This window comes from Alligator mississippiensis, chromosome 2, assembly GCF_030867095.1.
Source record: "Alligator mississippiensis isolate rAllMis1 chromosome 2, rAllMis1, whole genome shotgun sequence".
In the NCBI taxonomy this organism is placed as follows: domain Eukaryota; kingdom Metazoa; phylum Chordata; order Crocodylia; family Alligatoridae; genus Alligator; species Alligator mississippiensis.
Window position 1 is genome coordinate 130,945,975 of NC_081825.1, and position 12,763 is coordinate 130,958,737.

Here is a 12,763-nt window from a genome sequence, read left to right on the forward strand (position 1 = left end):
GTTGAGAATTACTAGTAGAGAGGATAGAAGCAATGAATACGAAAAATGTATCTGATTAAAGTGACCAACTGTAAACTGAAGGCAGATTACATTTTTATTTCCTATTAGTAGCCTGCTCTGTGTCATTAGAAGCACTAAAGTTTGGTTGCTGAAAGCTTGACACAGAACACTTCCTTCCCCCTTCTGCCTCTTTGTATGTTTTATACTTGATTTTGTTCCTCATTCTGAAATGCATAAATCGGCTTTAATAAGTGCTTTCTTTCCAAGTAGACAAAAGCATTGCTTTCAGCAGGAGTCAAGGGAACACAGCAATGGCAATAGCTGTAGTTCATTTTTGCCTTCAGACACTTGCCGAGGCCTGGATTAAGCTCTGCTAAATCCTTATTGTCAATAAACCCCTTAATTGACTTCTCCCTAAAGGCTAAATGACTAGTTTGTCTGCTGACCAAGTGTGCCATTAGCTGTCTAAGATTAGCATAAGGAGAAACTGGGACTGGAGCTGTGTGGGGTCAATTTAATGACCGGAGTTGTAGCCCTCTAGAACGTTTACCGCTACAGTTATTCTTGCTACTGGCATGTTAGGAAGAACTAAGTGATCAGACAGCCTTTCAGATGAAATATGTGATAGTGTGTTCCACTGTCAACCTGATTCATGTATCAACCTTCTCTTTCCCATATCCAGACGTGGGAATACTGGGATTTGGAAGTTAAACAAGGACTCCTCTTACGCACATGTGGCTGATGGAATTTCAGTGCTTACTAACTCATTGATCAGTGGATCTCTGTCATTCTCCGAGCATGAAGGTTGGAGAGTGAACAGTGCCTCCGTAATGTATAAAGAGGTAGTTAGCCATGCTAGTCTGAAGTCGGGCAGGGTATCTGATGAAGTAATCCATGCTGCTTACAAAAGCTTATGCATCTGTGATTTAGCTAATCTCTAAGGTGCAAATCTGCCTTGCCTTCTTCAATAACATAAGTCTCACAAGCGAGGCAGGGGGTTCATTTTTTGTCAGAGGAGGGCACCACTTCCTGCCTCCCACCACAGAATCCTTCTTACTTTTTATCCCTGTTCCAGCCAGGTTCACTGATGTAAGAAGAGACTGAATGATTTCATTGTTTAACTTAATTCTTGGTTTCAGGTGCATGCTATGCCAGAAAAACATTTCAGACCACCATTTTTTTCAGGTGGTAATAATTTGAATACAGAGTAGACAAACTTAGTACTGTACAGTGCACAATTTCTTAGCTGTGAAGTGATCCTATTACATTATAGCAGCTTTTATATAACAAGTTTCTTAGTCTGTTGGGCATAATAATTAGGAAAGTGTCTCCTTTTTTCTTACTGTGATGAGGATATAGGATTCAATATTGAGAGAGAGCTGGTGAGCTACAAGTCTGAGGTAAATGAACCAGCAGCCTGGAGTTTCTTATAGTCACGTGATGAATTTTTATAGTTGGGGTGTGAACTTCCAGTCATTGCAATTAATTATTTTGATCTGGAAAAGTCATTCCTTTACCTAGATCACTTTCTAAATCATTTTTAAAATTCAAGTACAATAATGCAGGTTTCAGTTTGTCACATAGTTATATGATAAGATCTATGAATTCTCTCCAAGGCAGATAAGGCTTTGTATGAGATCTACATGACCTTTGGCACAGCATGAGAAAAGGCGTTAAATTTAGTCTCCTTTTAATAAGATGCATTCCTGACCTAAGCAAAGGTCTCTTTCTCATGAAACTGTCATGTTTTTAAATGTGCATAGTGATCCTTTTGCGTGTGAACCAATCCTTGTGCTTTGAAGTGGGAAGGAGTTGGTAGCAACAGAATATAGTTGGTTTGATGGCACTGAGAGACTAGTACTACAACGCATTTTTTGCTCAGGTATTTTTTCTGGAACAGAAAAGTATGAATGTGATCTAATATATCACTATATATTTACTCGCCATGCTTTAGCAAAATTTAAAACATCAGCATGTCTCCAGTTTACATCTTAAAACAATTTTTTTTTACTAATTTTTTGCAATAGAATACACATTCAAGTTAGGTAAGGCATTCATTGCACGGTCCTTCATGTTGTTGATCAGTGTTCTCATTCCTAATTCTTCTAACGCAGCACCAAACATGTGCTTCTGAAAGCACATTTTTACTTCTGCACAACTTGATGGTCTTAAAAATCCCAGCCTTCATAAAGTTAAAGGACCATAAAGCAAGTGCCTATTTCCCACTGAATTTCAGGGGACTTTTGTTGCTTAGCTTACTTGGTGTCTATTGAAAACACCAGCCAGAGTGCCTAGTCTCTGCAAGGTAAAGCTATGTTTCAAAAAAATAAAAACTATATGTCCTTTCATTACCCATTAGTAATTTAAATAAACATGAAATGGTTGTCCCTGAATTATCACTCAGATGATCTTACAGGGCAGAATCACAAATGTATTTAAAGATGCCAATAGGGAATTTTACAAAATTAGGCAAATCATGTTTTAGTATAGTTGACAAGGCTTGACCGTAGGGAACTAGGAATGGCCTGTGAAATGCCCTTGATAGTCTTGTTATGGGGCAAATTCGCCCATGCATTTGGATATAATGGAACAAAAACTAAGATTTGGGGTTTGTCATAATTCTCCAAAATGTCCTTCTTTTAGGTATTGACTTAGCTTAATTTAGGAATGGTGCCTTTATCAATGATTCAGAGCCTATTATAGTCAATAAAAGTCTTTTTTTTTTCTCTCTTTTTTTTTTTTTTCAATGGGCTTTGAATCAGGCTGTTGTTTTGGGGGGAGAGAGAAATTTATTTAGTTGACAGCAATTCTCACATATTTAATAAAATATATGTGCCCTGGATTTTGGCCCGCAACTGCTAGCCTCCAAGTGCTCCTTTAAAGAGCTCTGCCTCTGGAGTTGATGTTCAGGCACTAGCAAGTGCCGTGTGTAGCCCTGTTATAGGTCTCCCAGTCAGGATGTCTGTCATTTTCGAATGGAGACTTGAATCGCTGTCTAGTGCCAGCATTTGCTTAAACTAAAAAAGGGTTTTTATAACTAAGCAGTTTTAAACCATTTTCAAACAGTAAGAGAGCCATCCTTAGGTGCACAAAAATGTGATTTTATTTTTTAATTTTTTTTTTTAAGTGCATGGAGAGGAGAATGGTAAAATGGTATTTTCATTGTTACTGTTTCATCAATAATTCACTGCCTGGATGTGGGGCATTTCTTTTCTTTTCTCTCTCTCTTAAGTAATCTGGTCTGTACAGATTAGCTATATTACAAAAAACAATCTTATGGACTGAGTTACCTTTCACTTTCTTTTTACTTTACTAAGTAGAAGATTCAGAATGTGTGAGAGGAGGTCTTAAGTTTATTGCTGTATTAAGGGAAACTTTGGTGCATTTTCTTTCAGATATGTTGTACCTGATAAAGCTGACTTCATTCAGAAAATAGCTGTCAATTTGTGTGGAATAATGGGTTACTTTCAAACCTCTGTGGTATAACAACCATAGAGCTATATAATTGTATTAATGGAATGAAAAGAGCTTGTTCTTTACCAGTTCAGTATGTGAAGAATTCCCCCTTGATCTTGTTAGAACAATAAGTGCATTTTTAACATACTCCATGTTTATAGTTAGCTTTCTTCCTTATCTCCTGTACTTTCCTGCCTTTCAGTGTGTGCTAGAACTGTTATAGTCAGCATCAAATGATAATGCCTAGATATAGAATTTTTTTGTTTTGAATGTTCCTATAACCTGGGTATCAGAGTTTAATGTCATATTCCTGGAGCATCTTAGTATTAAAAGCAGTTGAACTAAAAATACCTTCTCAAGTGGAGGAATTGCATGTCTCCCTAGTAACAGAGAAAGTGTGTTCATAGGGACTGATTCATATTTCTACATATTTCTCTCTACTTGTTGAAAGTATACTACAGTTAAGAGCAAGCAGTTTGAGTTTTACAGAAAAGTAGCCTGCGGTCCCTCAGCTGAAGCTTCTATAATGTGTGTTTACAAAGCAATAAAAAAAATGTTTGAGAAGTCTTGTGCAAATCTACAGGTGGTACACAGAGTTCGGCCAAGGGGAGTCTCTTCCCCTTTTATAAAGTAATATACCCTGATTCATAGATGTTTGGGTCAGAAGGGACCTTATCAGATCATCCAGTCTGACCCCCTGCCCTAATTCTTCCAGTATGTGGCTTTTCATCTACATGCATTTTGTCATAGCATTCTTTTGCCTTGGTATTCTAGTACAATATGTCATTCCTCCTCCCCTTTAATTACTCCCTGCCACAGGGACGTCTGTGAAAGTGAGAAGTTTAAACATTGCTTCCCTCCTGGCCGGCCTGCAGGAAACTAGGAATGGCTGTAATCCATTATAGTTCAAAACTGTGCTTTGTCACTGGGCTTTGTATTGTATACATTCTGAGAGCATGATGTGTCTAATGTAATACAACCAGCACACTTGAAAGCTGTAAATGTACTTCTCGGAGTGGTCTCATATAAACACATCTTGATAAATGATCCAGAGAAAAATCTGTTTTTCCAGTCAGTGTGAACATCATTACAGGTCCTGATACACGATGGTACTTAAATGATGGAAAGAAGCGGCAAGACCCTCTAGGTACGTTAGTATGGAGAGCTGTGCAAAGATAGCACAAAATACTGAGTGTTCAGTCAAATTTTAATGTGAATTTGCTTCAACACTACCTATGCCACTTCTGGATTTAATAAATATCTAAATGAGTGAGTGAGTCTGTCTGGAATGCTTTCAGAAGTGAAATAAGATTTTTCAGGTTCAGTTATTCACCATGGCCAGGGTGTGTCTTACATAGAATTGATTGATGTTTAAGGATCCAGGGAGCAGGATTAACCACACCATTCCAAGATCTTCCTTCTGCACTTCACATATGTGTATTACTTGCTGTAAATATGAGAAGAGGAAATTGAATCAAACTTTGTGTTGCTAGTGAAATCATAGCAGCCTAACTTTTCTGGAAACAATGCCTTGAACAAAGCCTGTGTGACACAGATAAAGAAAGGTTTTAGTTTTTTTCACACTCCACAATTTTAACTATCTGCTGCCTGCTTCTGAGATAATACTTCCCTAATCAAGAACCAGAAATAGTATGGTTAGGTATAGTCATTCAGGGAGGTTAAGGGGAGATTAGGTGTTAAAAATGGCCACCCACTATAACTTTGTTCATCCATTTGCAGACCTTACACTTGCATTGACCTAAGTAGGGATTGAAATGTGAACTGTACAGAAGTTCAGGAAGTTTAGATCAATCTGAAAATGGCTGACCTGATCCAAGTTAACCCTATCTCCAAGGTAGTCTAAATTACAGTGGGTCAGGTGAGACTGATCTACCTGCACTTCTGTACAGTTCCCAGTGCAGCCCTGAGGGCTGGGAAAGCCTAGCTGCTGGTTCCAGGCCTGGGGCTGTGCTTTTCCTACCTTCCCCTTGGTACCAAGCTATTTTTAGTCCCCCTGCCCCTCACCCCTTTCCCCAACTGGACAACCCCCCTCCCCCTTCCCCCCATGGACCATCCAGTCCCCATTCCTGAGCTCACAAACCACCACCATCCTGCAAGCCCCCCAATGACCCCCAAAAACCCCACTTTCCTTCCTGCTAGCCCCCCATCCCAACTTACCTTTGATTGGGTGGCCATTTTTAACTCTATCTAACCTTCCCCTAACCTCCCTGAATGTCTGTACATACCCTGTGAGTCTTTTATTTATTTTTATATATATGGTTTAGTACAAAGTATGCGACTCCTCACTTTTTTTGTCCTCTGTGCTGACAGCTTCTCTGTAAATCATGTTACTTTTCATAAAAATTGTAAGTAGGGGTTTAACTTTAGACACATACTTTAAAAATGTATCATAGTACTTAAAAAGGAAATATGCCCTTAGATGCAATGATTACTCTGATAGAATGAAAGTCATAGGATAAGAGCATGGGGGAGACCAATCTTGTGTTTTCTGGAATTAGAACATTAGTTGCTAATACCTGTAATAAGAAATCCATAAGAGAGGGGCAGAAAATCATGTTACTTTTACTGTATCCTTTTGTCTGTTTGTTAATTCTTAAAATCATTTTGTGGAAAATATTAACTTTCTCGTTAATACTTAATTTAAGAGATCAGAGAATACATCAACAGCATGACTTTTTGTACAGAACTGTAGGCTATGAAAAGGGCTTAGAAGTCCATGTAAATATTTGAAATAATCTTTCCTCTCCTTCCCCTCAAGCAGTATGCATGCCAGAAATAACTCTTTCACCTTTTTTGATAAGACAGTACACTTTGGCAGGGTAAGATAGCAGGTGGTCTCGGAACATTTCTCCGCACAGTTCCATCTCTGATCTTACAATGAGAAGGTCCTACAGAAACTCCTGTTCCTCTGTTTGTGTCTATGTACAATAAGCCAGAACAACTGCACACAAGAATAAGCAGATAAGAAGTCTATGTCATACAATACCAGAAAATGCAATTGGGATTAACTTTAATTAGATCAAATAGTTCATCTAAGGCCAAATCCTTGCCCTTTCCTGCTCTGCAGCATGAAGCCAGCATATTCAGCAATGCTGCAGTGTTTATTTTGTTATCTGAGTAGCCTTTATGACCCTGATCCCTGGGCTTTCCCTTGCAGGATGTTAAATGCAGGAGGTTGAAAGCAAGAATATGTTGCTTTTCGTCATTCTGAAACTGCACATTGTAGAAAAGTGCATGCTTCTTTCCATGGCAACTACAAAATGAAAAATATGTTCATGGTATTTCAAAGTAGTGTGTTTCTTTAAATACATCTAAAGCCCCCTGAATCTTGATTCCTGCAGCAGCTGTGCAGTGGATATTGTCCAGGGCTCGTGATAATTTTCCCAGGCAAAGCATAGAAAGAAGGGAACAGGAAGTCAAAATACAGTGGAAATGTCTTGATAGGATGGTCCCAAATCTAAGTAGACCTGTGTACTTCTCTGTCACCATTTCACATTGGGATCAACTGACCTCAGTTGGCCAATGTGGAGACTGATTAGATACAGGTAAGTGGTTAATAAACTTCATATTCCTGCAACAGAGGTCTCACTTGGCCAAAAACTAAGCAGTGTCATTGTCTAGTGAGACTTTCTACTGCTTTATTTTCTACTCATTCATGTAAGGCAGTTGGACACAATCCAGCTGCTATGGTCTGTGATCTTGTGGTTTGACTTGGTGTTTCTCTGGAGATCAGGGGTAAGCCTTGTCATGGGATTTCTGAGTAATCTCTCCCACTTTTCCAAATGCTTCCTGTGACATCTCTAGCCCTTTTCCTGCCTGAAACCCATGCATACTGTTGCAGTTAATTGTTCATTAGAATCAGTTTCTTTTTTGAATTTTCTGTCTGCTGTCTTCACCTGCTAAAGTTCTTACTATGTCACTTTGTTTCCATCTTGCTGCCACTTTCTCACTTTCCTGAGTACTTTAATTCTCCTTGTCCTATAATATTGTTCTGTTCCTCAGACCACCCAGCTAGCTGATGGCTGCCCCCCACCCCCTCCACACTGCACTTTCCCCATTTGTTCCAAGGTTTCTCCATAGTTGCCATGGGACCCTTGTGACAAAGAGCTTCCTCAGTAAACCTGCAGGTTTTAAAGGAATCATTTATCATATATGCAATAAAAGCCTCTTTCCATCTATACTCTTGATTACTGAGGCATTGGCAAAGTGTATTATAGCACAAGATTTGTGATGTACAAACCCTGAATAAGAAGCAGTTATGTATGATGCACAGTTTTGACCTGTTATGACCAGTGAATTAAAAAACATGGAGCAAAGATCCTATTTGTGGTAAAAATGCAAAAGGTAGGTCGGTCGGTAGATAAGTGACACCATGCCATATCTACCTATCTATGAGATGAGGAATGCACAATATTTTCAATATATTGCTAAATACAGTATGCTGCTTTCACACTCCCCCCCCCCCGCTCAAAAACACACATGTATGCTTCATTCCTGTTGCATATAATGATTTGTATGCATTTGCCTGATGACCATAATGAGATGGGGAAAGGTCAGAACACTCTTCAGTAATACCTCAGAGGCAGCTCTGAATCAAAGCGCTTTCTCTGATCCAGAGAATGCATGGTATTTATTCCTCTGTTGCATGTTGGCACCACTTGACAGTTAATCTCCCATCTTGCCTGATAGATTGCACTGTTTTTCATTTTCATCTCCTGAATATTCCATTGGCTGACACAAAGCAGTGAAACCAAAGAAACAAGCACCAGTAGAACTTGCCTTTGGCCTTCCCTAGGGCCATACCTCCAACAGATTTGACACTGGAAATTCCCTGACTGTGATCAGCTGTGACCCCTTACTCTATTTGAGCAAGTATTCTTGGTCACAGGATCACATGCCGAATCCTCATTCAGTATTGAAGTTTACCCTGAAATACTTGGAAAGGAATTCAATAGCTTTGTTTGACATACAGATGTGCAGAAATGCGTTATGCGCATACAAAATGCCCTGAGCAAGAGTAGCTTGAAACATATTTATTGCAAGGAAATGATTCCAGCTAGGGAAGTAGATTAATGCTTTGCTTCTATGAAGGTTGTCTATCTCCATTAAAGAAAATGTCCTTCCTTTCATTGTTAAGGTAAATTAGGTAACACTACCACATCTTCTAAAGCCTTAGTTATTATTATATTGTCACAGTCCTTTACCATAGACCTGAAAGAGCATCTTTCAAACTACTGTTTAAAGTACTGAATTTAGTTCACAGTTTGGTACTTGGACTGGAAACTTATCTGTTCTGCTAGCATTTGTAATTTAGTTGTCTGTGCAGAAGTAGTTCTTGGTACTTTATACCTCCTGTAGGCTGTGGAAGAGAAGTACAGATAATTTAAAAAAGAATGAAAGAAGGAAGCTTAAATATTGTACAGTCTTTAAATTTAAAGGGTGGGAGGCTGCTGTCTGTCTTCCAGATGACATTCAATTTCTCAGCCAGATGTTAGGATAAAACACTGCTCTTCATAACAGGGATTGCATAGGGAGCGAGTGGGCAGAGAAGAGCTAACGGCTGCAAATTGTCTTCCTGATTGAGCAGACTCCAATTGTGTAACAAACTGAAGATCACCTATATGGAAGGATATATCTGCAAGATGGAAATATCTGAAAGAAGCTGGAGAGCAGCTTTGCAAAGTTAACAAATGTTTCTCTCTAATACTTCTACTTGATAATGAGCAATCAGTATCTGTAATGTATAAATATGTTGCTGCTATTTTGTGAGCCTATTACGTGCTGGACACGATAGATCTACACAGGGACATTGCTTTTTTACCACATCATATTCAGTTGGCACTTGGCTGCAATGAGAAAACTGATAACAATCTTGTGTTTAGCTTACACATTTAAATATGGTCAGGGAGGCAGGGAGTTTCAAAGGGGTGAGTTTATTTTGAAGATAGTTTAGTTTGCCCATGAGAAGATTTTTTTTTTTAATTTTGATTTGACAAAGCTGAGTAGTAAGGCTGTGTGAAACAGCAGTCTCTCGTTTTGATGTTGGAGTCGGCCATTTCAGAGGACAGTGATTCGTTTTGGTGTTTCAGATTACTGCTCCATTTCAATTCGGCCAAATCTGTTGTGGCAGTGCAGTTTGGTCCCCCCACTTGGCACCCACGTGGTAACTGCCCCATGGCATGGGTGCAGTGCAGCTCGGCAGGTCGCTGTGCACTGTCTGGAAGCTGGGGCCACTGGGGCTGAGCGGTGCCAGGCTCCAGCTGAGTTCTGGAGCTGCCCCAGCTCCCAGACAATGCTGCACCAATGCCATGGGGCAGCTGCCACATGGGTGCCAAGCGGGGTGGAGGGGAATCCCCGCTGCACTGCACTGCACAGGGGGGCTCTGCCATGAGTGCCCAGAAGCCCCAATCACCGCTCCTGCAGCCAGTGAGTGTGAGGCTGTTTTAAATGCTGGGATGCTGGGGCCGAGTGGGGAGTGGGGGGCATCAGGGGCAGGGCAGGGAGCAGGAGCCAGTGGTGATGCATAGGGGGTGCACCAGGGTGCACATGCACCCCCTAAGTGCCGGTGCACCCCCTGACAGGCCATGCTCCCTGCTCAGGTGATGGATGGGGGGGCAGGAAGGAACACCGATGGGCCCCTCTTCCCCCCCCCCCCCGCGAGTGCCGGCTGGGGAGTGGGAGTGCCCCAGGTCAGCATGATTGGACACGAGAACCCTGCCCCCCCCCAGTCACTGACTGGTCACTGGGGGGCACGTGTTGCCCATGGCAGGGCTGCATGGGGGAGCTCTGCCATGTGGCCCCAGAGCCCCTGCTACAGCAGGTGAGTGCAGGGCATTTTGTTTGTTCTGTTTTTGAGTGCTGGGAGGCTGGGCTGGGCTGGGCAGGGCAGCCATGTGGTCTTCTCCCACGCTTTCCCCTGCTACTACAGGGGATAGGGTGTGCTGAACAGACTTGGGTGCTGGCACTGGCCCCAGCCAGCAGTGGTAGCATGCTGTCATCCTGCACACAGATCTGCACACCCAAAGAGGGCTGCGGGGCTGTGGCAGACTCCTCCCAGAGAGCGCGGGGCCCCAGATATGTGCGCAGGCTACCATCACTCCCCCACAGCACTGGGATTGGAAGGGACCTCAGAGACAGCTCACAGAGACTTGCCAACTACAGATGTCAATATCAGAGCAGTCCTTCAGCCCCTCTTCCCCCTTCCTCTTAGTTTCTGTTTCCCTGAAAGCCCAGCTCCGAAATGTTTCAGCTGGTTTCGTTTTGTTTCGGAGATGTTTCTCGGAGCCTTCTGTTTCATTTCAGATTTGGTGTTTCGGGCACTGAAACAGGCCCAAATGAAATGGCTGCCGAAATTTCGCACAGCACTACTGAGTAGGTTGTGCTTCTGTCAGCCTGCTTTTTAGGAATCTCCATATAGTAAGTCTGAACTTCTGATTTCACTGGCAGGGGAGTACTAGGCAGAACAGTGTTTGGAAATGAAAGCACAGTGTGGCTGAAGTCCTGTTCTTGGCCTGATGGGGAGGTGGTTCCCTCCAATTCTGTATGTAGACTTTATGTTTATTTTCAAAATATAAACTCCTAGAAGAATGGAAGATTCAGAAAATTACTAAAGAGAATATAGACCCTTTCACCTCTAAACTCCAGAACCACATATGTCTTCTCTGGAACTAGTTCTTGGTGTCAAAGTCCTACAGACATGCAAGTGTTTATATTGCCAGGCTACCATGTTTGCCGCTGTGCCTGTTATATTTGGGAGTCTCAGCAAAAAAGTGCGGAACTGCACTTGGAGAATGTTATCTATCCCTTCTCAGTACTGCAGGGTGCTTCCTTTCTGTTGGATGTTAAGAAATCTTGGTAGTGTTAGAAGAGGAAGATGTCCCTGTTAATGCCTGTGTGATAAAGATAAATGATAAAGATGTCCTGTAGATAAAGATAGTTTTGATCTACCAGTTTGACACTTTTGCTTTTACAACCCCTTGATCTCTACTTTTGTGTCTCAGGGGAAAATAGTATTTTAAGGAATATAAACATCGTACTAATAACATGCCTTTCTTTTTTCAGTTTGCAGCTCATCTAGTGAAAAACAAGTATCCACGGGTCTGCATTCTGGATGGAGGCATAAACAAGATAAAGCCCACTGGTTTACTGACAGTTCCTTCCCCACAAATATGAGCAACTACAGATGTTGTGAAAATCAATTTAAAGATTGCTGTTTCTATCCACAGCATATGAACATTGTCAACCATAAGGGCATTATGACACATCCAGAAGACATGCAATCTAGATGATCAGTGTCTTTCAGTATGGATCTGGTTTAAAGGAACTTTCTTTTTGTCATTTGACATTGATCTTCAGTTTGATTGGATGAAAAATGTGAAGCTTTAAATCTTGGAAGGCATTTGAACTATCGGCAGCAATGAAGTCTGTGTCTAGTCAAGCGCTGTCAAGTTGCAACACAAAGGTTGAATTGGCTCATTTGATATTTAATGTCTATAAATATTTCAGCAAAGCAGGAGAAAACAATGCTTGACAAGTCTGAGTTGCACTAAATGGATTCTTTTTCAGCAATATTTTACAGTAAAAATTGAAACCAGCAGGTTGAAATTATATCACATGTATGTTATTCAGGAAAATTGCATTTTTCTGATTTAACCTTTTAAAGATTATTGTATTCAGTGTTCCACTTTTCCAAAAAAAAATGTTTTCTGATATGAATGGGAAATAAAAATAAATTCCAAATTGGAAAATAGCCTTGGAGATAATGTTGAGTTTATTTTAAAACATACCCTCTCCTAGAAAGCTAGAAGAGGCCTAATCCTATTCAGACAATATTTCCTGAAACCAAGGTTTTCAAAATACAGAATAGATCTGACTAAATAACAAAAGATGAGTTATTTCTAAAAATATTTGTGATCATATTTCAGACTTGTAACTTACAAAGAAACAAGGTAGTTTTATTTTTCACATGGACTGTAAGGTGAGTAGGAAACTAGCTGGATTGCCAGGCTCAAAGGGTACTAATCAATGGCTCGATGTCTAGTCAGTAGCTGGTATCACAGGTCAGTCCTGGGGCCAGTTTTGTTCAATATCTTCATCAACAACCTGGCAGGTGGGATGGAGTGCACCCTCAGCAAATTTGCTGATACCACCAAGCTGGGGGGAGTAGTAGATACACTGGACGGCAGAGCTAGGATTCAGAGAGACCTAGACAAATTGGAGGATTGGACCAAGAGAAACCTTGTGAAGTCCAATAAGGACAAATGCAAATTTCTGCACATAGGTTGGA

At 40.9% G+C, this 12,763-nt stretch overlaps 1 protein-coding gene across 6 annotated transcripts in view; it reads left to right on the forward strand.

The window, feature by feature from the left end:
• The window catches only part of TBCK (TBC1 domain containing kinase), a 186,769-nt gene extending 174,543 nt beyond the window's left edge, over positions 1 to 12,226 (forward strand). For 5 of the 6 annotated variants that reach the window (XM_006269375.4, XM_059722137.1, XM_059722138.1 and 2 more), the window contains one exon: positions 11,539 to 12,226. In XM_006269375.4, coding sequence (XP_006269437.1) covers positions 11,539 to 11,649 — 111 coding nt within the window. In that variant the 3' untranslated portion in view covers positions 11,650 to 12,226. The remainder of the gene's footprint in view (positions 1 to 11,538) is intronic. The other variant, XR_002094296.2, reaches the window with a different exon arrangement.
• The last annotated feature ends 537 nt before the right edge of the window (positions 12,227 to 12,763 follow it).